Source organism: Canis aureus, chromosome 12 (genome assembly GCF_053574225.1).
Source record: "Canis aureus isolate CA01 chromosome 12, VMU_Caureus_v.1.0, whole genome shotgun sequence".
NCBI lineage: Eukaryota > Metazoa > Chordata > Mammalia > Carnivora > Canidae > Canis > Canis aureus.
This window is the reverse complement of record NC_135622.1, coordinates 13,668,002-13,695,675: the sequence shown is the minus strand read 5'-3', so window position 1 is coordinate 13,695,675 and position 27,674 is coordinate 13,668,002. Positions and strand designations below refer to the sequence as shown.

Genomic DNA, 27,674 nt, shown 5'->3' with positions numbered 1-27,674 from the left:
TGAGTGAGCAAGGTATGGTAGGGCTGCCTGGAGGCCTCGGGAAGGCCCTAACCCCTACACCCTCACCCCCCAACCAAGACACACTTCTGATCCTCAGGTCTCACTCTCTGCAAGGGAAGCCTCACTGTCCACTGGCTCCAGCTTGAAAATCCAGATACCTCACTGCCACCGTTTCTACCAAGCCTCTTCCATAAAGCTCTTCCTCTTTTCCACCAATACAAATCCTCCCTGCCTACCAAAGCTCATCCCTTCCAGGAAGCCCTCCCCGACTGCTCCAGCAACCTCTCTTCCCAGATCAGCCATCTAAGTGCTTTTAGTACTATGGTGCTGCAGTTCACACAATCTGTTTTATTAGTAACAAAAGCTAAAACAATAGTAGTCACAGCCAACACTGACAAAGCAGAAACCAGGCACTGCTCTTCATAAATATTAACAGGCTCTATCCTCACAATAACCCTAGAAGGTAACTGCTATTTTTATGCCCATTTTACAGATGACAGAAATGAAGCACAAAGCAGTCACATGGTTGGACAGCAAGGCAGCTGAGATCACACCCTCATCTAGGAAAAGCGAGTGACTATCCGTGAATGCCCTTCCCTTCTGCCTCGTGTTCCAAGTCCAGCTCCTACCTGCCAGGAAGTGGGTCAGGGACTGGTGCTGTGGACATGATGAGGATATACGGGTGTTTCAGACCCAGACGAGCCCAGCCAACCAGCCAGCAGCAAGAACTTAGAGCCCCCACTACAAAAACTTGAACAGGGGGTGGGAGCGTCCATGTGTGTCCAAACACACAAGTAGACACACGGGTATGTGCACTGAGGTGTGCCCATGCTCAAGAGCACAGATTTTCATGTGCATACACACACTCACATATGCACAGTTCATGTATCAAACCTGCCTCTCCCCCCACTTTAACAGGTACCACAAAGGAAGCAGCCCAGCACTGCAGCAGGACAACTGGGCCAGGAATCTGGCTCTGCTCCTAACTGACTGGGTGACTCTAGGCAGGTCGTTAGCCACTCTTGGCCTCAGTGGCCTCATCTGCAAAAATAGGCAGATGTGGGACGTCACCATCAATAGCTTCTGGCTTCCCTGTCTTATGAATCTATGACCATGAGCCCTGGCCCCTGCACTGAAGCTGCTCACAGACTAACAGAAGGAAATGAGACCACCCCTAAAGCAGATGCAGATTCTATAGGAAAAAGAGAAAGGGGGTTAGTTTAAGTCCTCTAATGGAGAGGAGCTGGCTCAGGCATGACCTGAAAGAGTCGGGAAAACAGAATGAGAAGGAGGAGGGGGAGTTGAGGATGGGGGAATCAGAGCCACCATTCCCCTTTTATAACCTCAGCACCAGCTCTGACATCAAACATCTCTGAAACCAGCAGGAAGCAAGGGGCTCCCTAGGCCTGTAAACACCTCTGGGGAGTCTGAGCTGCTCCTGGTAGATAATGTAGGCCTGGGGACACCTCAGACATGCAGGGAGCACGCAGCAGAATTCTCAGCGTGAGGATTGGGCAGATCAGAGGCAGAGGTGGAGGCTGCAGGGCTTCCTGCCTGCCCCCTGGATGCTTTAGGTACAGGACCTATTTGGGGGGAGGCGGGCAGTGGGGAGGTTGGGAGGGCTCAAAAGATACCCTGAAGGCCAGGCTGGCTAGCTAGTGCAATTCAAGTAGAAAACAATCTCAGAGGTAATCTGGACCCCAAATTCCAATTAAAGTCTGGCCACCCAAAGCCAGAAGCAAACTGATCCTATGACCCTGACCTGGCTTTACACTCACCCCTCATCTTGCCTTCAGAAAGGCCCCAACCAGGCCCTGACCCCTTAGGCAGAGGGAGAGCCCACCATGGTTCTGGGGTCACGCACAGCTCACCTATTTCTTCAATGCTGTATTCTTTATCCTGGAACACCACGTGGTCCGTGAGGTACACAGGAGCCTTGAGTCTGCGCTGCTGGCAGAAGAGGTGGAGAAGCTGGGAGGGGCGGAGCTGGTCCCTCCACTGGTTGGGTCCAGAGCTGAGGCCCAAACACAAGGCAAAGAAGAGATGCTGCAGGGCGCCGCCGAGGATAGAGGGGTACACAGGAACCTGTGTCCCCACATGCATAGCCACCCACCCTTCATTTTCACACTGGGTGCCCTCACTCACCATGACGGGAGGACCCACTTCACACACAGAGAAACTGAAGCCCAGAGACAACAGGACTTGTTTAAATACATACTGAGTTAGAACCTCGATATTTCCAATTTCCAGATTTAGAGAATCAGACTCAAATGAGCCCCAAATTGACAGTGGGCTGGGGCTGTCCATGCGTGAATTCACCTGACATGGATCCCCATAAGCTCAACTGGGGCCCATGTGTCCCATTGTCTGTCTCCCTTCTCTTTTCCGTCCTTCCTCATTCTTCCCTCTACAGGGGCTCGGTAGTGTCTTAAGGAGAACTGGATTACGACAACACAATGAAGAGCCAGGTTCTTAGAGTCAGACTAACAGGTTCAAATGCTAATCCCACCACTACAAACTGTGCTATCTCTGGGTCTCAGTCTCCTTATCTGTACCATGGGGACAAGACGCCAGTTGGCTTGAGCGAGAGAAGGCCTATCAAGTGCTAAGCACAGGGCTGTCACACAGTAAGTGCTCAGGATTCGGGTGGCAGAGGAGCAACCAGTCCCCATGCACCTACACACAGTACGTCTGTGGGAGTCCGCAGCGAGCCCCAAACTTGGACAGCAGCCTATCCTCCAGGTCAATGACTGTCTCCCCAATCTTTTCATCTTTGGAGAGGAGGTCATAGTCATACAGTGTGATCTTCAGGTCCTTCTCCAGAGGCAGAGTGCAGGTCAGCTCGAACATCCTGTAGGGGGCCCAGGGCAGAGGTCAGGATGCTGCAGGCTCCCCAGTGTTGTTGGACACAGTGGGTACTCAAGAGAGGAAGAGCAGGATAAGAGCAGGGGCTTAAAAGCCTTCCTTGGCCCTCTCTTCCCCTTCCAAGAGTGGCCCTGGAGTCCACCATCCTCGGGTCCCCTGTATATCTCAAAATATTACTCCCAGCACTCTACTGGTACTGCACTTTCCTGAGAGTGTGAGTGTGTGTGTATCTGTGCACATACACACATGGGTGTCAGATGTCCCCAGATAATCTGGGCTGAGCATATAGAAGGTACGTGCCCAATGGACCACAGTATGAACAAATTGAATTGGAAAAGAAAGTTAAACTGAAGCTTTTACCATGACACCAGGAGGCAAGGGATGTCAGGTTGCCAGAGCTCTGGAATTTACCAAGGGGATGGCCTGGGACCATCCCCTACTTTGAGGACATGTAGGGCTTTACACCTTCTTGCAGTGCAGGGAAGGAGGATTTGTGACGAGTTCTTTGGAGGGAGCTCCCACTGTGCTCTGAGATCCCCATTCCCCTTATAAGGTCAAATGTGGAGGTATAGATAGCCCCTCCCCCCCTGAAATATCTCCCTACAGGTGGGAGACGCAAGCCTGGCACCTGACTCATACTCAAAGAAGAGAAAGCAGATGGCAGCAGACAGGAGAAGACAGAGGCTACACTGCACCCATCCTGGCTGGAACACCATGAGGCCAAACCCAAGCTACTTGGAATCCCATCGCCTGGGACCTGGGGCTCCAGCAGTGAGACTCTGGAGAAGCCCATCTGAAAAGGGCCAATCTTTTCAGGGAAAAACAAGGGATACAGTATCTGCTACTTCCCTGGAGAGTCAGTGGGTGGGCTCAGAGGGGCTTTCTGGAAAAGCACTTAGAAGAAAATATAACAGCTTTAAACATTTGCCACCCAGAGTGCCTAGGAAATACAAGGGCAGTGAATAAGCACATGGGCTCTCCTCTCACAGGAGCTCCCCTGGTCCTGGCCATGCATGATCCAGAAGCTCGGGGGCTAGCTGGAGGTTGACGGGAGACATTAGATAGGACAGGGAGAGAGGCAAAGCCCCCTCCTGCCCCTCACACACACATCCACGTGCTGCATGCAGCTACACCCAAAGTGGACCTAGCTGGGAAAGGAAACGAGTACCCCAGACAGAGACTGTCAGGTTCATGATTATACATGAATGGACATTCTGGTTACCACCTTGAGACTGGGTTTAGGACAAAGCAGATTGTCTAAAAGTAAGCAGGAAAGTCACCTGCCTGGCACGGTTTCCACTCACAAAATGAGGAAGGTAACTCCCACAAAATAAATGTTCACAGGACATGGGCTGACAAAGAAAAAGGTGTGTTCTCATTACGTTCCATGAGCTGTGCATGTTCAGCATATGAGTTATACAAAGGAGTTTCTTCACTCACTCCCCCACCTGGCACTGGGCCCTGACACACACCTCCACCTGACTTGTGGAACAGGCCCAATCTGCTGCCCAGTCACCATTTGCCCATGGCCTCACTGCCAGCCACTGGAGCTCACCAAATAGAGCTCCTCCCCACCTTCTTCCCTGCGGCCCTTCCCTCCCATTCCAGCCTGTCACTCATCATAGAGGCTCATCACTGGCAAATGGCGATTCTCCAGGCTGACCAGTCCTTGCCACAGGGCTGAGTGGCCCACAGCTAACCCTGCAGATACCGGCTTATGAATTCAAGGTGTCATGTGTCAATATCAGAATGACACATCTTCTCCTACCAGTGCTAGAGAAATAGCTACCAACTTCCCTCTGTGAATCTGCCCTTTCTCCAGTCTAGTTAAATAAGCTCCCATCCAGCCCATTCAGGCTGCCTGGGAGCTGTGCCCATGTAAGGGGCACTGATTCTTCCTTTCCTTGTTCTTAGATTTCAAGAAGCACTTTACTACCTTCCTCGGTCTATCCTCTAGAGATGAACATGCAACAGTAAAAGACAACGATGACTAAATGCAACATGGGATCCTGGATTAGATCCTAGAACAGTAAAAAGACAGTGGGGAAATTGGCCAAATTCTAATAAAGTCTAGCATTTAGTAAAATATCAATGTTTTGGTTTTGACAAAATGAACCATGGGTAAGATGTTAATGGTGAGGGAACCTGAGTGTGAAGCATATATGAAAATTGTGCTATCTTGGCAACTGTTCTGTAAATCTAAAATTATTCAAAAGTAAAATTAATCTAAAAAAAAAAAAAGTAAAATTAATCTAAAAAACAGAATATTTAGCAAATGCAGGCTCTGAGTCTCCATTTAGATTTCTGATCTTTGAGGTAATTGTTTATGTGATTAAGTAGGAGCTTCCGCAGGGACTCAAGCCTTCAGCACATAATGAAAAGGAAGCTGAGGTTACACCCCTACAGCCCTACAAACATGCAAGATTAGGGGCTACAGCTTTGGGGCAGGAACTGGGCACTTCCCAGGGGCAGCCGCGTATCCCGCACTAGGCTGGGGGTTATCTAGATTGCACCTCTACCCCCCAGACCCAAGCTGTTCCCAACCTACTTTCCAAACACAGGCTCCAGAGTACAGGGAATGTAGTTATCCTGGTCACTCACTGATTTCTTCCCTATGGAGATCTTGATGTAAGGATCACACTGAAGGAAGAGACAGGAAGACTTCAGTGAATTCACTCTCCCAACACACTTCTGAGGCTTTTTCGGTCCCCTGCTTCCCAATGGAGCTAGGAGGCCAGCCATCAAGAAGTTGCCATTTTGCCATTGTGCCAAGTCAAGGGCCCCATCCTGCAGACCACCACACTAACTGGCCCTGAAACGGACTTCTAGTTACAATCTAGCAGTGGAAATGGGGGATCTGAGTCCTCCATACTCCTAAACCACCGCTCTACTGGGAGAAGGTGGGTGAGGGCAAGGCTCATACCCTCAGAAACACAGCAGCTTGCATTATATATGTGACTGAGCCAGCTAGGGTCCTCTCAGTGACCTCTGCTTCAGCATATCGAAGGGAGAGAGATGGCCAGACTTTTTCAGCCCAACCCAGCCCAGGCTGGTCTGCCCCAGATGCCTCCTGCAAGCCATAGCCTCCAGTTAGGTCCAGAGTGTGCTCAGGGTCAGTTGTGGCATGAAGAAATCTTGAAGTGTATGTACTGACCTGTGAACTCCCTGGGGTAGAGCTGTATCCAGATTCTGCAACCCGTGTGCACCCCAGCCTGCTGTTTTGGGAGAACTGAGAGCTCCCGGAATGTTACCTTCCCATTGGGGTCCTTGGGCTGCAGGCCAAATGCTCGGATGATATAGATGCGGACCAGGCACTCCTGAGGCCCTTGGGCAGCCAGCTGGTGGAATTGTCTCGGGGGCATGGGAACAGCCGGGTCTTCTGGGAGGGGATAGATTTTGAAGAGGCCCTGAAAAGAATTCATCTCATTCATCATCATCATCACCAACACAACCACCATCATGACCATTACCCTCATCTCTGCCAGAGTCATGACACCTGAGATCACCACCAAGTTCACCACCATCCCTACACCACCATCAGATTCTGCATCAGCGATGTCACCTTCACTGTCACCCACATGGTCACCATGTGCCAACATCAACACCATGGTCATTACTGCAGTTACTGAAGTATCCCTGATCCCACCCCTTTCACTTGTTGATGCCACTTCACAGTTTCAGGCCTCCCAGGTAGGGACCTGTTCTTAAGAACTTACCTTAAACTCCCCAATAACAGATGGGTCCTCTGTCTCCTCCTGAGTCTTGCCCCGGTAGAGCTTGAAGGTGTTACAAAAGTCAGACAGGCCCTCAAAGGCCTCCACGTTCTCCAGTTGTGTGTCATAGACCTGCCACATGTGGGGACAAGAAAGGGGGACGAGGGAAAGAGAGAAAGAAGAGGGCCAGCCAAGGAGGAGGAAACATGGCAGTATTTAAGAGAAATTGGCCAAGAAGGAACAGAGAAGAAAAGGAATGGGTGAAGGGCCGTGTGCATATTTGAGAAGCAAAGGCAGGTAGGAGAGGGAAGCGAGAACAGCCAAGAACAGAGAGGGCAGAGAAGGAAAGGGCAGAGGTGGAGATGAAAATGACGCCAAGAGTGAAGAGGAAAAAGAGGGGAGGTGGGGGACAGGAGGGGTAGGATGGGGGGAAGAGGGGAAGACACGTGTTCAGCACCCTTAGCGACTAGCTTTCTGGTGCATCCAACATCCTAGGTATCTAGGAGTCATCACCTACATGGCTGGTGTATTTTTTAAAGAGAATCAAATCCAACAAACACAAATGAAAACTTAACTGACATTTCATTTGAAGATCTAGACAGAACCCTGGAAAATTTACAGGTCCATGTTTCAAGCCACAGATGCTCCCTGTCCAGGATGCCCAGGTGGTACCAAACACTGAGCCACAGGGGCCTTCTAAGCACAACTTTAAATTTGCAAACTCCAGGAGCACTGGGTAGTTCAGTCAGTTGAGTGGCTGCCTTCAGCTCAGGTCATGATCTCAGGGTCCTGGGATCGAGTCCTGCAATCAGGATCTCTGCTGAGCAGGGAGTCTGCTTCTCCCTTTCCCTCTGCCTCTCCCTCTGCTTGAGCATGCTCTCTCAAATAAATACATAAAATCTAAAATAGGGCAGCCCCGGTGGCGCAGCGGTTTAGCGCTGCCTGCAGCCCAGGGTGTGATCCTGGAGACCCAGGATCAAGTCCCACGTCAGGCTCTCTGCATGGAGCCTGCTTCTCCCTCTGCCTGTGTCTCTGCCTCTCTCTCTCTCTCTCTCTCTCTCTCTCTCTCTCTCTGTCTCTCATGAATAAATAAAATCTTTAAAATAAAAAGATCTAAAATAAATAAATAAAAATAAATAAATTTGTGCACTCCATTTATCTATTCCGTTCCTCTCAAACAGCCACTGACTTCTATTTGTTAGACTAGTTTTTGGAATTGCTTAGGCTTAAATGAAGCAGTAGTTTTCTATCACAAATTATAAAACATACCTAATGGTGATATTAAAAACGTAATATATGTGCTAGGTTGGTTACACCTGACACTGACAGCCAAGATGCTCCAGGTAAGTCCCTTTCTCATACGGCTATTATTCCTCACTTAGGACAGACCAAGTTCTATCCCTTCCAAGAAATAATTAATTAATGATGCAAGTGAGGCAGGTTCATTATAAAAATTCGAAAATATGAGCAAATATAAAGAAAATATTATTTTTGTCTCTCATTTTGATTCTCAAAAATAACCGCTAGTTATTGGCTTAATATTTGATATGTACCATTTTGAACATGTTCTTGATCCCTTTATATACTTTAAGCATTTCAAAGGACAGTTCCTTCACTTGTCAATTCTACTACTTCCTCTGCTCCAGTTCCTTATTTCTGTTTATTTCTGCTTTTATTTTCATTACTTAGTTCTTCCCCCTGCTTTAAGGGTTTTTTTAATTCTCTGTAACTTCTTCCGTTGAAGCTTTATTTACTTTTCTCCCCCTATTCTGATAAGGAGAATGCTTGTTGCTATAAAATTGTCTCTGCTTACTACTGCTTTGGCACGGTCCCATTTGTTTTGACTGTGACATTATCATATTCATTTTCTTGCCATGCCATAGTTACAGTTTTATTTGTTTTGTTTTATTTGATCCAAGAGCTAGATGCTTTTTTTTTTCATTCTTTTGTTTTCATTAAGATAAGCTTGTAAGGCTATAAACTTCCTCTGAATGCTGCTTTAGCTATAACAAGTAAATTCTAGTATGTGGCATTTTATCCTTGTTTCCCAGATATTCTGCAGTGGGGTTTGTGTTTTCTCTTTCACCAAAAACTGTTAAAAGAGAGATTTGGTTGGTTTCTTTTTTAATTGTCTAGTAGGAAAGAACTTTTGGGCTTTTGATCTTGTTATTAAGTTCTCATTTTACTGCATTATAATCAAAAATCATTGTCAGAGGTATGCCATTTTTTGAATTTTATTAAAGTTCTCTTCAGGATCTGTAATGTGGTCCATCTCTGGAACTGTGCCAAAGGTATGGTCTTTGTTTTCAGGCTACAGGAGTCAATCAGGTGAATAACTATGCTCTTTTCTATATCTTTTCTGTATCCTCTTATGTTTGTGTTCCCTTGAAACTGACATGAACTAAGAGGAGAGAAAAATAAGCTTCCCCTACCTACTAGTTCTTTCCTCCATCTCCATCTGCTGTAATTTCTGTTTTGTAAATATTGATGTTGCATTATTCAGCACATAGATATTCTCATAACTGTCATCTCCTGGAATTGCATGGTTTAATGTTATAAAGTGTCATTCTTTGTCTCATTTAATTTGGGGGACCTGAATCCATTCTCATTTAATAAGAAGATGGTGACTTCCACTTTCTTTTCGCTTGCATTTGCCAGACACGCATTTTCACCATCTTTCATTTCAACCTCCACGAATCTCCTTATTTTGGAGTTAGATTTTGCTTTGAGATCTGATTTAAATTTTGTAATCGAGTGATTGATATGACATTCATTGATATGATAGATATATCTGATCTGGGTTTACATTTATATTATATTATATATTTTATATTATATATTTATATTATTATATTTTAATTTTTATTTTACATATATTTATATTATATTTGCATAGTCATATAATAGGTTTATGTTACAGTTTCCAATTTCGCTAATCTTTTTTACATTTTGCATGGTCTGTTTACTCTGTGTGTACATTTCTGATAAGCTGAGTTTATATTCTAATATTATTATAAATTTATATATATTAGAAATTCTCTAAGTTCTGTATGTCATTAGGGACAATATCTATGAGTTCCCTACTATAGCAATGATAAAATGATGGAATTTTAACTCCCTCTCTCTCCCTCACTCAATTTTAAGCAGTATTTACTCCATACTATTTGCTTATTATTTGCTTATACTCCTCTTATTTGATTTGCCAATTTTAAGTATTATCTGTCAACTCTATTCTATAACATGGCAATCCATGTACTTACTCTGTATCCCATCATCTTTCTTCCTTCTTTCTGTGCCTAATTTTTTTCAAGATTTTATTTACTTGAGAGAGAACACGCGAGCAGTGGGGAAGGGCAGAGGGAGAGAGAGAAGCAGACTCCCCACTGAGCAGAGAGCCCAATGCAGGGCTCGATCCCAGGACCCTGGGATCATGACCTGAGCTGAAGGCAGACACTTAACCAACTGAGCCACCCAGGCACCCCTGCGCCTGATTTTTGTTACTTCCACATTTTTCCTGTATATATTTATGTTCTGTCCAGTTACCCTAATCCTTCCATTTATGCTCATTGTAGGTCTAAGGCAAAATATGATCACAACCATTCCCTTTGTTCTGGCTTTCCCAGTTATCTCCTAATTGACTAAGTTCAATATCTAGGAGCTCCGCAAGATGGGAGTACGAGACCCATACCCCAGTTCTTGAAATATGCACCCTTTGTAGCTATCATTCCAAAAGGCAGATAGGCTGAATATAAATCCTGGGCCACCCTTTCTCTCCTTGAAGGTCTTACACATGGCACATTACCGTCTTGGAGTATTAAATATTGTAATGGAGAAACTGAAGCTGCCTTGACTTATTTCCTATTTTAAATGACTTAATGTTTTGGGGGTCGTGTATGGGCAGTCAGTATGACTGCCACAAAAATTCTTTATCCCTAAAGTTCAATAACATATACTAGGATATGTTTCAGGGTTGACCAAGCTGGGTCGATTTTTCCTGACTCCCAGTGGACACTGTAGTGTATATATTTGAGTATTCTTTCATTCCTGTGACATTCCATTAAACTCTTCAATGTCTATTTGTTTTATTTCATTCTTTTGGTTGTCTTTCTTAGAGACTCCAATTATGCAAGTGTTGGATCTCCTTTCCCGACTCCTGGATCTGTCATTTTCTCTTTTTTGTTTTATACCTCTGTTTGTTATTCCCATATCATTTTGCTTACTCTCATCATTTCTGTCCTCTACCCCTTCCTGTGTTTTCCACTGTGGCCATCTGCCCTGCATGCCTTCCAATTTTATGTGTTCTTCTCCTTGTTTCCAGAATCCTACCAGTTCAGTTTATCTTTTCTTATCTCATCACCCCTTGAGTTCTTTCATTTCTGCTTTGCATGCTGACTGTCCCACTTCTGTAAAGTTCATAGCAACATATTTCATTTCATCTGCCCGTTGGCAAAATTTTTGATAGGTATAGATCCTCTTCTTTTGGTTAAGTTTTGATTTATATTTTCTTTTTTTCATGATATTTCTGAATGAATGCCCTAATAGTTCTTTTACAATTACTTGTCACTAAATGTATTGGATTCTCTTGGCCCAGTTACTTCCTTTGTTCCAACCACAGATGCAGACTGCTTCCTGCAAATATGGCTCATCTATGATTCTTGTGTAGCTCCCCCTTCTCTGCTTCTCTGAACCAGACCAGGTGTGAAAAGCATTTGTCACCAGCCTGAACCTGACTCCAATGTTCGCATATCCATTGTTGTGAACAAAGTGGATCACTTCTATATTCCATGGTGAAACCTCAACTTCAGGAACTTTTTTTTTCACTACTCAGTTTGAAAGTTTTCAAGCACACACAAAAGTAAAGATAACCGATAACAAGCACCCATGAGCCTATAACCTGTCTTCAATAATTCTCAACATTCTTTTATTAGGAAGGATGGGGTTTTCTGAGATCTGCTACCACTATAACCTATCATCGTTTTCTCTTCATTTACTGCCGAGTGGCTTCTACCCAATCTTGGTTGCCTTTGGACAGCCCTTACATGTATCTTGGAGTCTGCGGGTTTTATTTGTTTCCAACTTTTACTGAAAATGGAGTTTGTGGGTTTGAATGATTTCCAGAAGAAAAGGGGAAAAATGCTGACTTATGCAGCCATGTTCGTACTGGAAGTCTCAATAAAATACTTTTTAAATTTCCAAGTGGTTGGTCTTTTTGTTTAAACTTTTGTTATTAATTTCTCATTTTATTGCATTTTAATCTGTCTTGTATGATTTCTGTTTTTGGTAATTTATTGCTAAACTAATATGGAATCAAATTTGGTAAATATTCTCTGAGCATTAGGAAAAATTATATTCTCTATTTTTTATTATTTTTATTCTCTATTTTAAATCTACTTTTAATGTAGCTTAAAAATATTTTACCTTGTTATTCAGATCTCTTATTTCCTTATTTATTTACTTTCTGCTTCATCTGCCTAGGAGAGAGGTGCATTAAAGACCCTACTGCAACTTTAATTTCTCTCATTTCTTGCTTTCATTTGTGTGAGGTATGAGTTTAGAACTTCCAAACATTTTTGCTTTAAATATTTCTAAGCTTTATTGTCCTGTACATGAATGTGTGGGCATTTTCTCATTGAGACGTGTATCTTCTATTTATATAAAACACCCCATTTTGTTTCCTTTGCTTCTTACTTTAAATTATATGTTTCTCTTTTATTTGCACTTATTTTGTTTGCCAAAATATTTATTTTTTAGATATTCTAAGTTGTACTATTTTAGACATACCTCTTAAGAACAGTCTAGTGAGTTTTGAATTTTATCTCATCTGAGAGCCCTTATCACTTATTAGAGAAGCTTAATATATTTTCATTTACTAGGAAAAGAAATATGTATTATTTTTTCTATTGTGTTTTTCTAGGATTTCTGTTTTTTTATGCTTTCTTGTTTGTATCTTTTGTTTTCTATCTTTGCTACCGATACTATGAGTTGTACATTTCCCCCATGCTAGTAATTTCCAAAATATGAGTTTTTTTCCCTACCCATTGTGTTCTCCATTCTCTCCATATTGCTACAGGCTATTTTACAAAAACTCTTGGTGGTGGATTTCTTTGATTTACTTATGCTTAAAGGACCAGTGTTCCTTCCAGGTCTGTTTTTTTCCCCCAGAAACAGGTTGAATGTGTTTTGTTTTGGATGGTCCATCTTCACTTGGACACTGTCAGAGATCTCCTTGGAGAGGTCAGTCTGGAGGGCTGGGCGCCAGTTCTATGTCCGGCCTCTGAGGGAGCAGCAAAGGGGCCAGGGCCATGGGCCACGCTGGCAGGAGTCCTCACTCTTGGTTTCTCTCATTTTCTGGCAAGGCCACAGTACCACATGCCAGACCTAATGTGTCGGACCTTCTTCCTGGTACACAAATAGTTTAGTCTCTTTGCCCAACCTCACACACCCAACTGTAAGTCAATGAAGAATTTGCTGCCTAAGGAGGCCTATGCCTTTGGATCCACTGCTCTCCTCATCTCTGCACATCCAGGCCTCCAGCCACAGTTCACCCAGAGGCCCCTAGTGTGTCAGAGACAACTCTTGCCACCTTGTAGAATCACCCTCCAGAGTGGCCACCAAAGGCTTTCAGCCAGCAGAGCTACCTGAAAGCCCAGACCACCCACCACTCCAAATGGCCTCCAATCCCATTCAGCCAGTCCTCTTTGGGATGCTCTTCGGGCCCCTTTCCTGTCTCTAACAGCCTTTGCATACTTCCTCTAAGCTGGCATGCCAGATAAACCAAGGCAAAATACAGGACACCCATTCAAATTTGAATTTCAAATAAATAGCAAGTAATTTTGTTAGATAAGTATGTCACATGCAATTGGGGCATAAGACATACTTATCTAATAATTATGTAAGATACTTATACTAAAATACTATTCCTTGTTTATCTGCAATTCTACTGTAACAGCATCCTGCATGCATTTGGCAACCCGCTCCAGGATCCTCTTCGGGGTGTAACTTTGAGTCACCTCTGGTTATCTTTTTTAAAAGGAGTCTACTTTTAAAAAGCGTAATTGTATTTATGGAATTTCCTCAAAATACCAGAATTTGGCTGACTCATCCCTGGCTTTGTTTTTGTTTGGTTGGTTGGCTTTGGGGGGAGATAGGGGGTGCTTTTTTTTTTCAATGGAAACAAAGTTTACCATATTTTTATATTTCTTAGGCAATTTCTGTCCCAACTGTAGAGGTGGAGTAATCAGAGCTACATTCTCATGCTGACTTTTTCCTTTTCATTTTAATAAAAATTTTTTATTATAGAAAAGTTCAAATAACTTGAAAAGAAACAGAATAGTATAACAAATCCCTAAGTACCCATCTCCAAGCTTTAACAGTTTTCAATATTTTGCAATTTTCATAATTTTTAATATTTTGAAAATCTACCAGAGGGCCACTCATATCATCTATCTTCCTGTTTATTTTTCTTTCCTTTCTTTCTTTTTCTTTTCCTTTCTTTTCTTTTTTTTTTTTTTTTTTTTTTTTTTTAAGCATCTTCAAACAAACCCCAGGCCAGGCATTATTTCACCCATAAATACTTCAGTATTTTTCAACATTCTTCCAAAAATACTTTCTTGGTAATTCCAGCCCACACTAACTTCTTGCTCTAAATCAGTGGGTGACCTTTCTCACCTCAATTAATTCATCAGGACTCATTGGCTCTCAGGCACCGAATGAGGAGATACACACATATAGTCAAAGGAAGTGACATATGAGTATATGTTTTGTCTTCTGTGGCACCCCCACTGTCCTTCATGTGTGCCCAGGGTCTTTTAGCCAAAGAGCACACTGCAGAAAGGCCTCACCTTTAGAGTGTCAAAGCCCTTCTCCAAGTATGAGCCGCACTTTTCCCTCTCCCCTGTGGAGGCAAAGAATTTGCTCCACCAGTCGATGAACTCTTCCTCCTAAGTGGATAGAAAAAAAGAGATAACTTCAGAAACAGAATTTGCCGAGCAAGGCCTTTCTGGACCAGACACGTCCAGAAAGGGACGGCATGGACTTGAAAGCTCTCCTATTGGATGAGTTCCAGGAAGCAGACAGCCAGAACTCCCCATCACTCCAGGGACAGACTGCACAGACCAGATCAGAAAAAACATTTGAACACCTGCTTGGCATTGAGAGGAGGCTCTGGTCCTGGCTCTGCCCTTCATTCATTGTGTGATGCTGTTAAGCTCTTGGGCCTCCCTTTTCCTTTCTGTAATGTGGACATGATCATTGTCATACCCTCAGAAGATACATATAGTAACTCTTTAAGGGAAAATGTCAGTAATGTGGTATTTATGAATAAATGCAGTAGACCCAGGAGAATTCAGACCCCAAAGAGCTATCCTGCCTTCCCAGCTCCTAAAAAAGAAGCATGAGAAATCAGAACTTAGCCTTCCCAAGGTCAAATCAAGGCAGAGTTCCTGAAAATCAACAAATGCTTACTAAGTTCTCATTATTCAAAAGGCAGTATGCTATATGGAGGAAATTAGGTGAAAAGAAAAGAAGTTTGTGACAATACACTCTCTCCCCTGTCTTTCTGTTGTAACACATACCGTTATGGGATGTGTTACATCTTCTCAGCTCCACACATCCTGCACATGGTATGTCTATAGCATCTCTTAGCTCTTGTGTCTAGAATGTTCCTCCAGCTCTGTCCTGTCTAGATGTGACTGTCCCATCACCCAGGGAGTCAGCAAGCCTCCTGAAGGCAGGACGGTCATTCTTCCTCAGTCTCCTTCCAAATCCTCCCTAGAGCTGGGCACTCATTCTGTGCCTGTCAATACCATTAAAACTCACTCAGTTAGTGGGAAGGGCCAAAGACAAGGTGTGAGGAAAGCCCATCTGGAACTTGCTTTTCCTCCTCTGTATAGGGGTATGCTAGGAGATCTCCCAAAATTCTGCTCTGATACTATAAAATCATTGAGATTGTGAAAATGCTGGTGGCTCCCTTTAAATTAATGTTCAGTCCTTTGAGTTCTGGCTTCTTATGGGTGAGAACCAGCTAGAACCAGGCCAACAGTACCTGAGCAGGCACAAAGAGGACAGGGTAGGATGAAGTTATCAGAGTCTCCACCCATACTGGTAGTGTGGCCCTATCACCCACTGTGTGGCCAGAATGTGATCCCCAGACACACAGCACAGAGTATGGGTATCAGAGTAAGGCTGAGTCTACAGAGCGCATCATTGTCAGACCAACTTACCAGGAGGGCCTTCTGCAGCCAGAGGAGAGAAAAGGCCATTCAGATGAGTTAGAGACAGCATAGCAGAGTTTCTGGCTTGTAACCACTCTAGAAAAAGCCAGCACTGAGGCAAGGCCCATCCTAGCCCTGATATGGTAAGTTTAATTTAAAGAGAAAGATGCCATGGGTGACTGAACATATGCAGACATATATACCAAAGGCATAACACAGAAAACTATATTTACATAGACATTCCCAAGAGAGATGTTTATACTGCAATGCACATATACCCCACAAAAGTACATACACCAACACGCAAGCATATATTGCACACAAATAGAAATGGCTAGATTGGAAGCCAGGTTAGCTAATCCCTCCTAAGTCTTTCTTCTTTTCCCCAGCCCAGATACTTAAAGATTTGAGTTTATGATTCAGGCTCAGAGTCAGGCACAAATAGGCAACCAACCAGTGTGTTCTGTCCAAAGAAATAACAGAAGCACACTAGTTGTGGGAGAGTTGTTACACTTCCCACAATCTTGAAAAACCCAATAATTTTTTTAAAAAGGAATATTAAGACAGAAAATCTGAATACCACTAACAATGTCAATTAAGAAGACAAACATGTGATTTAAAGACAGAAAGAATACCTTCTTTTCCAACACCACTGGAGCACTTAGAAAAAATTAAAAGCCACAAGCAAATCTCAATAAAGTACAAGAAAAAGCCGTATCAGTCACATTCTCTTAGCATAACACAGTAAAACTAGAAACTAATGAGAAATTTAAGAATGAAAAATCTCAACCTTTTAGAAATTTAAAGGCACACTTTAAAACCCTCCTGGGTCAAAGAGAAAACCAAAACTAAAATCATAGATACTTAGAAAATACCAACAGTGAGAGGAATCTGCCCCCAAATTTTCAGGTTAGAGCAGATTTGTCCTCAAAGAGGTGTGCCTGGGTGGCTCAGTGATTGAGTGTCCACCTTTCGCTCAGGTTGTGATCCTGAGATCTTGGGATCCAGTCTCGCATCAGGCTCCCCAAAGGGAGCCTGCTTCTCTCTCTGCCTATGTCTCTGCCTCTCTCTTTGTGTGTCTCTCATGAATAAATAAATTAAAATCTTTAAAAAAAAAAAAAGTCTTCAAAGAAAAATTCAATCTTAAGTTCTCTTGCTTTTATATAAAAAGAATGAAAATAATCTGATAGCTCTAGAAATTGCAAAATGAAAAATAAGAAGACCAAAATTTGACAAGTAGAACTAATATATTAGGAAGGAGAAGAGTATTATAAATTATAATTAAATCTCAGAGCAAACTTTCAAAAGACCAATAAAATAAATATTATCAAATCTAATGTTGAGAAGCAGATACACCATGAGGAATGAGAAAGATCAAATAGAAAGATATTATGGAGAGAATTAAAATATTAAGAGATTTACTACAACCAAATCAGTGACAAAATGGAAAATGTAGATAAAGCGAGAAATTTTCTTGAAGAGCATAAATTCCCGAAATTGATTCAAAAATAATAGAAAACATGAAGAGATCAGTAACCCTGAAAATGGAAGCAGTACTTCCAAACAGACATAAGGCCAAGATGGTTCCTTTGGAACAAAGTTCTATCAGTCTTTCAAAGATTAGATCATTCTTTATTACACACACACACACACACACACACACACACACACACAGCTTAATCCCGTTCCTGAATAGAGACATTAAGATACTAATAGATGACAGCAATAGATCTGCCATGGTCAAGAGGGATTATTCCACAATGCAGGAGTGGCTTGACATCAGTGATTAAAGAGGGAAAACCCACATGATCATCTATAACAGAAATTTGCAAACTACTTCCTACTGGCCTGGCCACTTGCTTTTATAATTTAAATATAATCTGTGGCAGCTTTTCAGCTACAATAGCAGAGCTGAGTAGTTGAGACAGAGACCTTAAGTCCCCCAAATCTAAAATATTTACTCTGGCTCTTTAAAAAAAAAAAAAAAAAAAAAAAAGGTTTTATTTATTTATTTGAGAGAAGGAAAGTGGGGTTGGTGTAGGGGCAGTGAGGCTCAATCTCCTGACCCTGAGATCACAACCTGAACCAAAAACAAGAATCAGATGCTTAACTGACTGTGCCACTCAGGCACTCCCAACTCCCTGACTCTTTAAGAAAAAAATTGCCACCCCTAATCTATAACATGCAAATAAGAAAGGGGGAGAAACAAATGATAAAATCTTCAGTTTTTAAGTTTTAAATGAAACTCTCTGTTCATTCACTCCCATTTACTCACTCTCATTCAATTAAGAATAAAAGGAAGCTTTCTTAGCATTTTATAAAGAATATCCTAAAGCAATGGGCAATATTGTGCTTAATAGTACCAGAAATTCTCCCTTGTGGGCTTTTGTAAATAGGGCTGCCTCTGCCAATAATTTTCATGTGATGTGGACACAAAAAGGCTGTAAATCAGGGTGATTGGGAACTAGGATTTGGGAGCCAGACTAGCAGAGTTCAAATCCTGCCACTCCTAGCTGTGTGACCTTGGATAACTACTTAATTTCTCTGTGCCTTAATAATCTTTAAAACGAATAAATAATAGTACCAATTTTATAGGGTTATGGTGAGGAATAAGTGAGTCAATAGGTAGAAAGAGCTTAGAACAGTGCCTAGCACATAAGGGCAATGTCAGTATTTACAGCTATCACTGATCATGATATTATTGTGTCTTTGGTGTGGACCAGGTTAGTTTCTAGGGCAAGGGCTGGCTTTCTCACAAAACTGCCAGTGGGAGCATAGCTGGCCACAGTTTACTCCAGAAGGCAATTTGGCTGCATGTTTCCACAGCCTTAAAAGTATGCATGCACTTTGACCCATCAACCTGTTCTGGAAATCTATCCAAAGAAAGTAATGGTAGATATGCATAAAGATTTAACTTCATTCATAATAGTGAAAATTGGAAACAACTTCAGTATCCAACAGAAAGGAACTGTTTGGGAAACTGAACATCCACATGATTAAATGTTATTCAACATAAAAAATGATGCTGTTGAAATACATTTATTGACATGGAAAGTTATTCAGAACAAATGGGATTTATAAAAGGTTAAAAAATGAATAATTTGATTTCATTTTAGTAAAGAGATCAAGCCCCAAATGTTCATAGCAATTACCTCTGAATGACATTATAAATGTTTTGTTTATTCCTTCTATTTTTGTGCATCACTCAAAATTTTCTAATTTTTCATGGTGTGCACATATTCCTTCCATAATTTTAAAAATTAAAGATTTTTAAAATAAAGGATAATACCAGGATGCCTCAGAAAAAACATGACCAAGAAAATAAAAAGATAATCCCAGAACAGGTGAAAATACTTACAAAGTATATACCAGAGAAGAGATTTGTAACCAGATTATATGGAGAACTCACACAGCTCAATAATAAAAAGCCAAAAAGCCCAACCAAAAAGGATCAGTGTATTTAAATAGGCATTTCTCCAAAGAAGATCAATAGATGGATAATAAGCACAGGAAAAGGTGCTCATCATTAGCCAACAGGGAAACACAAATTGAAACAACTGTGAGAAAACACTGCACATCCACCAGGATGGCTATCATAAAAAGTCAGATAATAACAAGTATTGGTGAAGATGCAGAGAAATTGGAACATTACTGATGAGAATGTATAAAGGTACAGTCACTTTGGAAAGCAATCTAGCAGTTCTTCAAAACATTCAACAGAGAATTATCGCATGACCCAGCAATTCTACTCCTAGTTGTAAAACCAAAGAGAAATGAGAACTTACATCTACACCAAAACTTATGCAGAAATGTTCAGAGAAGTATCATTCATAACAGACAAAACATTGGATCCGAATGTCCATCAGTTGATGAATGGATAAAGAAAATGTGATATATCCACACAATGGCATATTATCCGGCAATAAAAAGCAGTGAAGAATTGATGGGCAGTACAACATGGATGAACCTTGAAAAAATGAGCTGAGTGAAACAAGTCAGTCACAAAAGACCACATACTCTATGACTGAATATATATGAAATGTCCATAATAGTCAGACCTGAGACAAAAAGTGGTCACCTAGAGCTGGGAGTGGTTGGGAGGAGCTTGCAGGTGTATCCTTGGGTACAGGATCTCTTTGGAGTGACAAAAATGTTCTAAAATTGATGATGATGATGGCTGCACAACTCTGTTAATATACTAAAAAACACTGAATTGTACAATAAATAGGAACTTATATCATGTGGATTATCTCAATGGAGCTGTTGAAATAAAAAAAACAAATGATCAAATACAAGCTTATAATCTCTAAAACAACCACAAAAGCGGGAATCTCAAGTATGTATCTTAAAGAAATGAGTCAAAAAAATTTTTTATAAGATCAAATGGTCACCACAAAAGATCTAAATTTTAGCACACCCAATCATCCTCAAGAACCCCTCCCAGCTGTAACTGCCTCATCCCTCACAGTTCCAGGCAGGAACCAGGGGCTGGTTCTCCCCGGCAGACACACGGCTGGTGAGGAGCACATGGGGTGGCCTTCCTCATTCCCATTCCCGGTGACACCAGCTGGCCTGCCACTCAGTGGCTCCTGTCCCCCTTTTCAGCCAGCATCCCACAGGCTAACTTCTAATTCCACCCCCTGGGCAGAAATGATATGTGCAACAGAATTGTAATTTGTATGGTAACTAGTTTATTATTCGCCTCTATTTGTATGTATTTTTTGCTTCTATTTGTATGTTGAGTAGCTGTTTTTTGCCTCTACAATCCTCTACCTACCCCTTGATCCTCCTGCTTCTACTCCCTTGCCCCTCTCTGGAGCACTAACGTACTTCCATACTCCCAGCCGACCCAACCTGGGTTTAACACAAGGGCGCATCTGCCCCGTACAACCAAATGTGGCCAGAGGGAAACAGCAAGCCAGGTGCTGCTCTCACTCCAAGTTCTCAACACAGCCTCAAGTGGGTCCCGGAGCTGGCCGTCCACACCACCTTAATTTCCCAGTCCTTGAATTCTCCCATCCCCTAACACCACCACCCTATACCTTCTGCTTTTTCCTCAGACGTCCTCCACCTCCTCCCTCTTGCAGTGACCCTACTTCCTCCTTCTCTTGGGAAGCAGAAGCAATCAGAAGAGACCATCCTCAAGCCCTCACCAGCCCCTGCACCACACCCTGCCTTTCTGCCTATCACCACGCATGCTCAGCTCACATCCCAACCCAAGGCCAACGGCTGCACTCATGCCCTAGGTCCCGTGCCCTTGGCCTACTCAAGGGCACCACTCCATGATCTTCTTCACCATCGCCCAGGCCAGATTCCCATCTCTACTAGGTCATTCCATCAGCATTTAAACATGTGACTAGCTCCCTGTCATTTAAAGAAAACACTCTTTCTCCTTTGGCTCCCAGCTCATTTCTTTCTCCCCTTTACAGGAAAACTTTTACAAAGAGTCAGCTACACTTGTGTCTAATTCTTGCTTTCCATTGTCTCTGTTCAACCAAAACTTGTCAAGCTCACCAGTGACTTCAATGATCAATCTAGCAGCAGTATTTGATATAAGCAGTCACTCCTCTGTCCTTGAAACATCCCCCTCGCTTTGCAGAGGACCAAGGTGGTGTCTTCCTCCATCACCAGCCAAGCCTTCTCAGTCTCTACTGATCGCTCCTGGTCACCCACACTTTGATCATGTGAGTGCCCCAAGGCTCTGTGCTCAGACCTCTTCTTTCCATCCACTCTCATTCCCTGGGATTCCCCTTGAGACTTACATCTTTAAATGGCACAGATGCTGATGGATCCCATGCTGAGCTCTCTCTAGCCTGAATGACTTCTCTGAATTCTAGTCCCCATTTCACATCTCCCACTGCACATCTAATAAGCATCTCAAATGTATCACATCCAGAATCCAATTCCTGACCATCCTCCACCCACCTGCTCCTTCCAGTCTCCCTCATGTAAATAAATAGCAACACCTTCCTTCCAGATACTCGGCCCCAAACCCTGAGATCACCTTTGAGTCATTTCCTCATGCCCCACATTCAGCCCATTAGCAAATCCTTTTGGTGCCAGCTTCAGTACATATTCAGAATCAGAACACTTCTCCCAAATCATTACCCCCCTGTTCTCTACCATCTGGAATATTGCACTAGTCTACCAACTGGCATCCCTGCTTTCAAACCTTGTCCCCCAAAATATCCTCAACACAATAGTCCCATATGATGGAACACATCCAGCCATAGTGGCCTGCTTGGTCCTTGAGCACTTCCAGCACCCACCTGCTCTTACCAAGAGCTCTATTCCTCTCATAGATACATGGATCACTTCTTCACCTTGTTCAAGCCTTGACTCAAATGCAATCTGCTTTACCCTCCTTCTTCACCAGACTTTAAATCATGACCCTTTTCCCCAGAAAATCTTATCCCCTCTTCCTTCCTTTTTCTCCCTAGCAATTATTACCATATGACATGCCATATATTTTATTTAGGTACTTGTTTGTTATGTCTCCTTCCCCATGAGGGCAGAGACCTTTATCTTCCTTAACACTAAATCCCCAGTACTTCAAACACATCCCTAGTACTGGCACATATTTGGAGTTCAGTAAATATTTGATGAATATATGAATGCCTAAGCAGCAGGGATGAAGGGAGATATTTGGCTTTTAAATTTCCAAAAAACAGATAATATTGCTATTTAAAAAATAGGTTTAAGAAGATATTTTGTCCAGCCAGTTTTCCCACCCTATCTAGAGGAGATAAAAGCATAGAGCAGGGGAGGAATAAAGAATTAAGAGATTTGTGATGGTTTTGATCCCAGGTTAGCTCCAAAGTGTATATGGAAGAGACCCCTCCATAACTTTGGGGATCTGGTAAACAGCGGCCCAGGAGTTACAAGAGGAATGGGCACAGGGAGCACTTGGCAGAGATGACCGCATGGGTGTCATGGGAGAGAGAGCCACAGAACCCTCAGCATTTCCTGACCCCAGAGTGTCATGAAAGAGCAGCCACACTGTACCATGTTCCCCAGAAGGGCTTGAAAATTAGTCAAGAGAGAGAAAGCCAGGGGACCTGAAAGGATCTTGTGGCTGAGATACCATTTTGTCTATGTGGTCCAAGTGCCCGGAAATCAACAGACCTATGTGGGCAGGGCAGACACATACTGGTGATCAGGGATCTCTGCCTGTGGAGGTCATGACATTAGGGAAGCCCAATCCAGAATTTAACTGCCTCCCAAAGGGAAGGGCAAGGAGGAAGAGCCCAGAACTGACTCACTTAAACCTGAACTGCTGAAGGATACCAGGGCTTTTCTGCCATCAGGAAAAATGTGAGCTCAAAATTAAATTGAATTACAGGAAAATCAAGTTGTGTTTTTAACACACTCATAGACGTGACTTGAAAATACCATTCCTGCTAGTTTACTAATTTGGCTTCTGGTAGAGTTATTTCAAGCCCATTTCTTCCTTCTCTCCCTCAGAAAGTCCCAGAATAAGTTAGCACACCTAAAAGAATGAACCCCACAGAAATAGGATGGCCCTTCCAGTCTTAACCCTGATTATCAAAGCCAGCTCCACTCCCTGCCCCATGTCAGTGGAATCATAATCCAAAACTCCAGAAGGGTAATGGGCATATGTTCTCAAATTCCAAGTGTGCTCTTGACCTTATTTCGCAATAGCCAAGCATCTAGTCTTGGAGCATGGCAAGGAGGAGAAACAAATGCAAAAGGCTTGATTGCTAAGTGTCATCTCAGGCTTTAGCAAGAAGTCTGGCCATTAAAACTTTATATCCCCATACCCAAAGTTCAAAGCCCCTCATCATTCAGCCAGCCAAGCAAGTAAGTCTGATCAAGGCACGGACTGGCAGCCTCTCCAATTTCAGCTAATAGCCAGCATTCAGTTCCTGAGCAACCAGAGCCATGTAACAAAGACATGCTTCTCTGGGCTTGATCCAGTGTAATGGGTAGTCTAATCCCTCTGAAGACCCAAATCAGCACAGCACACACTGAACATTTAATCTCCCATTTTCATTCAGTGGACCTAACACATTTCATGAATATAAACCAAAAAACTGACAACAATAATTCTAAGCCTGACTTTCTGTTAAGTGAGGAAAATTGAGGGTGGGGAGGGGGTCTCACTTGTGTTCTCTCCCAGGATGACCACTTGAATCAAAGAGAAAAGTTCCCAGTCAAATCCATTTATCACCAAAGTTATAATGTTACACTTTGCTTGGGTCACTATATGGAACTACTCACACCCACCTCTAAAAAAGAAGTCTATTTTTTAAAAATAATTTTAAGCAGGACTTCATTACCTATGGCAACCCAGAGGTAGATATCCTAGTGTGTGTTGAAAGTGAGTTCTCTCTTAGCACAAATCATTATCATCAAAATGGTAATAATATAACGCAACACTGAGATTATGGTGAGGCTAAACTGATGTCTACAAAGAGGCTTTATGACCTGTAAAGTTTACCATGACAAATATCCTTGTTGATACTGCCAACATCATCAGTTTGATCCCCAAACACTGCCCTAAAGCTCAACATCTGCATGACTAGAATAATAATATGATGCCTCTCATTGTTTAATTAATGCCCAAAGTCTTAAGCAACAAGAGACTATTTGTTCGTGTACACACATATACAAATGCAGACGTAGCATTGGAGTACTTATGCCTACATGTAGACCAGATAAACCTCCAGACATGCAAGTACCCCAATTTCAAACCTGCCCCCCCCATTCATACTAAACCTCTCATGCCCCCCAAACCCACACAAACACATTCCCACAGCCAGCTACCATGTTGATTCAGCAGAACTCCACATACTCACAACAAAAATGACTTAATTATTTCCACAAGTGAAACACTGGGCTTTCAACCTCTTGTTGACATTCCCTATAGTCTTCCTACCTGTGTGTCTGTCATAGAGATCATTACTCTGCTTACTCTGACTTCAAGCTGGACCAGCAGAAGTGGGAGGGAAGGGAAGACCTTTAACCAAAATGCTGAATTGTTTCCAAAAGGCCCAGTGAGTAAGTGTGCCTGAAATCTAGCAAAGTCAAGCAGATGGTAAGCAGAGAAGGGTCAGGACCTAATAATTTGACTACTGGCCTGTTCTGGATGGGAGACCCAAGTGGGGTAGGGAACCTCTGTGGAATGCCAGCTTACTAGTCCTCTCCCAACTCTGGTGCCTAAGGTAGATAAGATACATGAGCTCATGACTTGATCCTCTGAGGACAGCATGACCATATACACCCATGCAGAAAGCCTAGAGGAATGGGATCTATCCAGTAGGGTGAATGAAAGAAGATTCTATCACAGTCTTCTCACTTATGAAGAAAGCAATGAGACATCATGAATTCAGATTTTGTGATGATTCCAGTAGGGCCTGGGCAAAAGTTTTCCTTACCTTCTTCATTCTGCTTATGTAGACAGTTTTGCTCAGCAAGAGTTCCAACAATCTACTTAAGAGAAAAACTATTTTTGAAGGCTTTCCCGGGACTGCTAAAGCATTCATCAAACTACAGACACTAATCTTAGCTATCTTAAATTCTATTTTAAAAGTATTCTGGGGGAACCTACTATGTGCCAAAGTCAACCCACTTTCTAGTTACTGTGTGCATTTTCATACACAAAATCACATTACTTTTCAAATATTTTCTATTTTGAACTTGCTGTTACTTCGGTCTGGTTTCCTACCCTTCAGTTAATGTCAGAGAGGTGTTAAAAACACTGGCTTGGTTAATAAGCTTCAATGAACATCCTCAGGGGATTTTTACTCAGCCATGAGCATTGCACCAAGTTCAAAGCACTGTCCTGACCCAGGCTAGAGGGCAGGAGGAGACAGGGACAGGACAGTTACTGATAGGAAGGCATGAAATGAGACCTCAGGGAGAACTTGTCACCCTGCAGATTTCCACAGGGAGTGGAGAATTTTGTCTCTGAGATGAATCTTTTTTCTTTGGATGGGAAAACAGGTCCCTCGTGGACCAGAGGAAAGACCTTCTGGGAAGAGGGGAGTATGACGGGGTGGAGGCAGAGACAAGGAGGGCTGGTTGCAGGGGGCTGGGGCCTCCTCCTGCCTGATGAGGCCCTGGAGTTTGCCAGACAAGTTTCACCCCGGGCTATCCCCCCTGCAGTGTGCATCGAGGGAGGAGGGGTGCACCCCCGAGGAGACCACAGGAATGCCAAGGAGGGGAAAGGCGCCTGGAGCCAAGGGCTCCGGCAACGAGGATCCAATATCTGCGGGTGACTCCAGCCCCCGTAACAGGAGAGACCGTAAAGTATGTGCTCTGCTTCCCAACCAGCAAACACAGCAAATAACCAATTACTCCAAATAGCTAACAGATTTCGGCTCTGATTTCCCTCCCCTTGCCTCCCCTATGCCTTCACTTGTCATTTGATGGGCGATTTGTATTTGCTCTGAGAAAATGAGAGAAGGAATGACTCACAAAGGAAGGTCCAGATTACACGCAGTGACAGGCATCAAACCTCTCTCATCAGAACTAATGGGAGTGGGGGGAGGCCAGGCTGCTCTGGCAACACATCTGAACCGGAGATATTTTTGAAGAAGTACAGTTTTGTACTTTCAAGCACATACAGTAATTCGTGCTAAACCAATATTGCCAAATGCATGTCCTTAGGAAACCTACTTTAAGGAGGAGATAAGTATCTACCTAATTAGCACATCTGCTAGATACCAAAGGACAGGTAAAACTGTTCGGTTATTGAAGTTAAAACACTCCCCCTCAAATGCTCAAGTTCAGAGGTGCAACCGTGAAGTTCTGAGACAAACTGCCTTGGATGCCTTCTGGAAATGCTTCCTCACTTGGGAGCCACACCCTGTAATTGATTCCTTTGCTCAAAAAACCTTTGCTTCAAAGTCTTTGGATAAATTGTTGTCAGTATTCATGAGCTGCAACGAGGCATTCCCCCAAAACTTGGAATTAAGGGAAATAGGGCTGCCCTCGGAGAATTAGACCGTGAAATCAATGCAGAGTGGTTCAGGGCAAGGACAGGCAAAATCACCTCAAAGCAGAAGAGTGGCTCTTACACTAAGCCTTAACCCTAAATGGGTAGGCTGTATTAATACATCTAGAGAAAGAATATGTCGGTGAGAAAAGGAATTGGCCAGTTCCACAAGTACAAGAGAAGGAAGGGTTGACTGTTGACAGTTGTGCACATCAGCACCCTTGGGATGGCCTGAACCTTTGGAGATAGGTGGATCTGTCCATCTTGGTCAGCTGCCACAAAGTTTCAAGTCACAGAACTATCTCTCCTCATTCTGATTCTTTACTCATCTCCCATCACACCTTGGCTTCCCAGTTCCTGAATTTGTAAGATATCATGGGCTGGGCCATAATCTCATGTCACATCCCCCAGGCAGGAATAGTTCTCACTGTAAACTCATAAACTGGCAACCTCAGTTTGAGACTTGAATAATAAGTATCTTGACCTAAGAAAATGGACTCATCAGGTGTCTGAACCCACAAGGGTGAGGATCCACACACAATACTGTAGAAACCTCCCCAAAGAATAACCCTGCTTGGTGGGCCTGATGGGAGAGAGTCAGCTCTCTTTTACTTCAGAAACTCCTTACATAGGCATCCATAGGCAAGGACCATGGCCCTAACCTAGTTAGTTAACACCCAGCTGCCAAGATAAACATAGAAAACAAGCTCTTCAGTCCAAGGGGGAAAACTTCTGATCCTGCTTTCCTTCTGGAAAAATCCTGCTGGATTCCTCACAGGGCAAGATATAGCCATCTTAGACTATTTTCCTCTTCTTTCTATAAAAGTTTGAGATTATAAGGGGGCCCATGCACTGATGGACAGAGCCAACTGAGCTTCCAGAACTTGACAAGCAAGTACTTCCTCTGGAAGGACAGATAGAAGA

At 43.0% G+C, this 27,674-nt stretch overlaps 1 protein-coding gene across 23 annotated transcripts in view; it reads right to left on the bottom strand.

Annotated features, from left to right (window-relative positions):
* DYSF (dysferlin) overlaps positions 1 to 27,674 on the bottom strand; it is a 216,357-nt gene that overhangs the window by 19,126 nt on the left and 169,557 nt on the right. For all 23 annotated transcript variants that reach the window (XM_077842848.1, XM_077842860.1, XM_077842854.1 and 20 more), the window contains 6 exons: positions 14,420 to 14,518; positions 6,582 to 6,710; positions 6,117 to 6,272; positions 5,414 to 5,505; positions 2,681 to 2,851; positions 1,872 to 2,014 (listed from right to left, as the gene is read on the bottom strand). In XM_077842848.1, the coding sequence (XP_077698974.1) occupies positions 1,872 to 2,014; positions 2,681 to 2,851; positions 5,414 to 5,505; positions 6,117 to 6,272; positions 6,582 to 6,710; positions 14,420 to 14,518 (790 nt within the window). The remainder of the gene's footprint in view (positions 1 to 1,871; positions 2,015 to 2,680; positions 2,852 to 5,413; positions 5,506 to 6,116; positions 6,273 to 6,581; positions 6,711 to 14,419; positions 14,519 to 27,674) is intronic.